General features: G+C 58.0%; 1 protein-coding gene across 1 annotated transcript in view; it reads left to right on the forward strand.

Moving 5' to 3' along the window:
* The first annotated feature begins 378 nt into the window (after positions 1-378).
* SPATA20 (spermatogenesis associated 20) overlaps positions 379-2,645 on the forward strand; it is a 10,341-nt gene continuing 8,074 nt past the window's right edge. Inside the window, exons 1-7 of the mRNA XM_010133428.1 lie at positions 379-488; positions 752-816; positions 1,205-1,359; positions 1,594-1,737; positions 2,012-2,213; positions 2,311-2,441; positions 2,535-2,639. Of these exons, the coding sequence (XP_010131730.1) occupies positions 379-488; positions 752-816; positions 1,205-1,359; positions 1,594-1,737; positions 2,012-2,213; positions 2,311-2,441; positions 2,535-2,639 (912 nt within the window). The remainder of the gene's footprint in view (positions 489-751; positions 817-1,204; positions 1,360-1,593; positions 1,738-2,011; positions 2,214-2,310; positions 2,442-2,534; positions 2,640-2,645) is intronic.

Raw genomic sequence — 2,645 nt, forward strand, 5'->3', positions numbered from 1 at the left:
CGTTGCCGAGGCCTGTGCCTCCAAAGGATGCTGTGTGAGAGAGCGAGCCCTGGGGGTGGTGGTCCCCAGGCCATGCCTGTGCCAAACCAGAGGAGAACAACCTCCTCTGAGCCTCCAGCAAGCGGGGAGGACTTTGTAGGTCCTGAGGGGGGATGGAGGTGGACTGAAACCTAGCAGAGCCCCCCAGCCCTGCGGCTGAGAGCAGTTCCCCTGGCATGGGGAGCAGCACCCTGTCCTGGGGCCATGCTGGGCACCTGCAGAGCGGAGCTGAGGGTGGTGCTGGGCAGGGGCGTCACAGGTCTCCTTTGCTGTGGTGAGCAAGGAAATGATGAGGCTGTTCGGCGTCGCAGGTGCGTGTTTCTAACAGGGAGCATGACCATGGCCACGGGGGGCACAACCAGCCCCCCCAGCGTCCCGTGTCACACCAACCGCCTGATTAATGAGAAGTCCCCCTACCTCCTGCAGCATGCCCACAACCCCGTGGACTGGTAAGAGCGACCGGTGCCTTTCTCCGTCCTCCTCTCCTTGCACCCGTGGGGCTGAGGGACTTACTGCCATGGAAGCGATGGCAGGCGAAGCAGCCTGGCCTGTGCATCTCCCCGCGGGCTCGGGGTCCACGCTCCTGACCCAGCCATGCCCCTGGCTGTCCTGACTACTCTCGACCAGAGAGCAGCTTCTCAGACAGCTTTAGAGGAGCCCAGGTCCCGGCAGCAGTGACCCCTGAAGCTCCTTTCTTGTCTTCCCTCCACAGGTACCCCTGGGGTCAGGAAGCCTTTGATAAAGCAAAGAGAGAAAACAAGCTGATATTCCTGTCAGGTAACCAGAAACAAGATGTATTTTGTGGTCTCAGGTCTTGTTCAGTAGTGGACCAGATAAGCTGGGCTGTGTCCTGAGCTGGTGTGGGAGTCGCCACGTGGGATGGACACTGAGCTCTAGTTTTCTGCTAGCAAGGGAGAGCCACGTGTTCTAACAGCTCTCTCTGAAGATGGGCTGCATCAAGGTCCAGATTTTAGGAGCAAGAGCTGGAGAGCCCAGAAGGCCCTGCAAGCCTTCATGCCTGCAGGAGACCTTTCTCCTCCCCCCCTTCTGTAGGGGGATGGCAGCTTTGCCCGTAGCAGGGTTCCCCACCTCTGAGCGACCTCCCCAGACGTGTGTCCTGCTCCCTGCAAAGGGCCTTTCCTCACTCGCCTGAGCTTGTTTTCAGTTGGCTACTCCACCTGTCACTGGTGCCATGTCATGGAGGAGGAGTCCTTCAAGAACAAGGAGATCGGGGAGATTATGAACAAGAACTTTGTGTGCATCAAAGTGGATCGTGAGGAGCGGCCAGATGTGGACAAAGTGTACATGACCTTCGTGCAGGTGAGGGAGGCGCAGGCAGGGACTGGGAGGCTTTGACTGGGTCTCTCAGGATGAGATTTATATTCCTCAGGCAAGAAGAACCAGTATGTGAGTGGTCTGAATGGGGCCATGCCTAATCACAAGGGTTGAGAGAAGCACATCTGTCCCCAAGTGAGGCACTTGGATGTGCCAGAGGGGTGCAGAGCAGAGGGTGCCTCTTGTGTGACCTTGGTGCACCCGTGATTTGTCTTTCAGGCAACCAGCGGTGGAGGTGGCTGGCCCATGAGCGTCTGGCTGACTCCAGACCTCAAGCCCTTTGTAGGGGGGACATACTTCCCTCCTGAAGATAGAGTTCATCGCGTTGGCTTTCGGACTGTGCTGCTCCGAATCGCGGAGCAGGTACGGAGTAGGAATGGCAGAGCAGGCAGAGCAGACCCCTCAGCCAAAGGGGCTGCAGGGAGGTTGGGCTGGGCTGGGTGGGTGGCTGAGTAAAGAAATATGGTTGTGAGAAATGGTAGCCTAGAGAACACGTCAGAGCTTTTGGCTGGGCTAGAGATGGGTTAGAACCGATCTGGGGAGGGGCACTGAGAACTGGAGGTGCGGTTTGGACTGGTGCAGTGCAGGAAGACAGACAAAAAAATGGGAGAACTGATTTTCTCACTCTGCATCTTAGTGGAGGGAGAACAGAGATGCCCTCTTGGAAAACAGCCAGAAGATCCTGGAAGCATTGCTGCACAGTTCCGAGATCCGTGTGCGGGGCCAGGAGTCACCCCCGCCATCCAAAGAGGTGATGGCCACCTGTTTCCAGCAGCTCTCCAGCTCCTATGATGAGGACAACGGTGGCTTTTCCGAATCCCCCAAGTTCCCCACTCCAGGTCAGTCTGGCGTCCGCTGCTGAGCCCTGCTGTGGGGCAGGCAGTCCTGGGGGGCAGAGCCCACCCCACAGCCTCCCGCTTTCTCCCTGTATTTCAGTGAATTTGAATTTCCTCTTCACATACTGGGCCCTGCACCGAACATCTCCAGAAGGTGCCCGGGCACTGCAGATGGCTCTGCATACCCTCAGGAAGATGGCCCATGGGGGCATCCATGACCACATCAGTCAGGTAGGAGAGAAGACTCAGGGGTAAACCCCTGGCACGGCCAGGAAGCGTGGGGTGGAGACCTGGGGTGGAGATGTGTCTGTGTGGTCTTTGCAGGGGTTTCACCGCTACTCCACTGACCAGCACTGGCACGTCCCTCACTTTGAGAAGATGCTGTACGACCAGGGGCAGCTGGCAGCCACATACAGCAGAGCGTTCCAGGTACAG

Source organism: Buceros rhinoceros, unplaced genomic scaffold (genome assembly GCF_000710305.1).
Source record: "Buceros rhinoceros silvestris isolate BGI_N320 unplaced genomic scaffold, ASM71030v1 scaffold23323, whole genome shotgun sequence".
Classification (NCBI taxonomy): Eukaryota; Metazoa; Chordata; class Aves; order Bucerotiformes; family Bucerotidae; genus Buceros; species Buceros rhinoceros.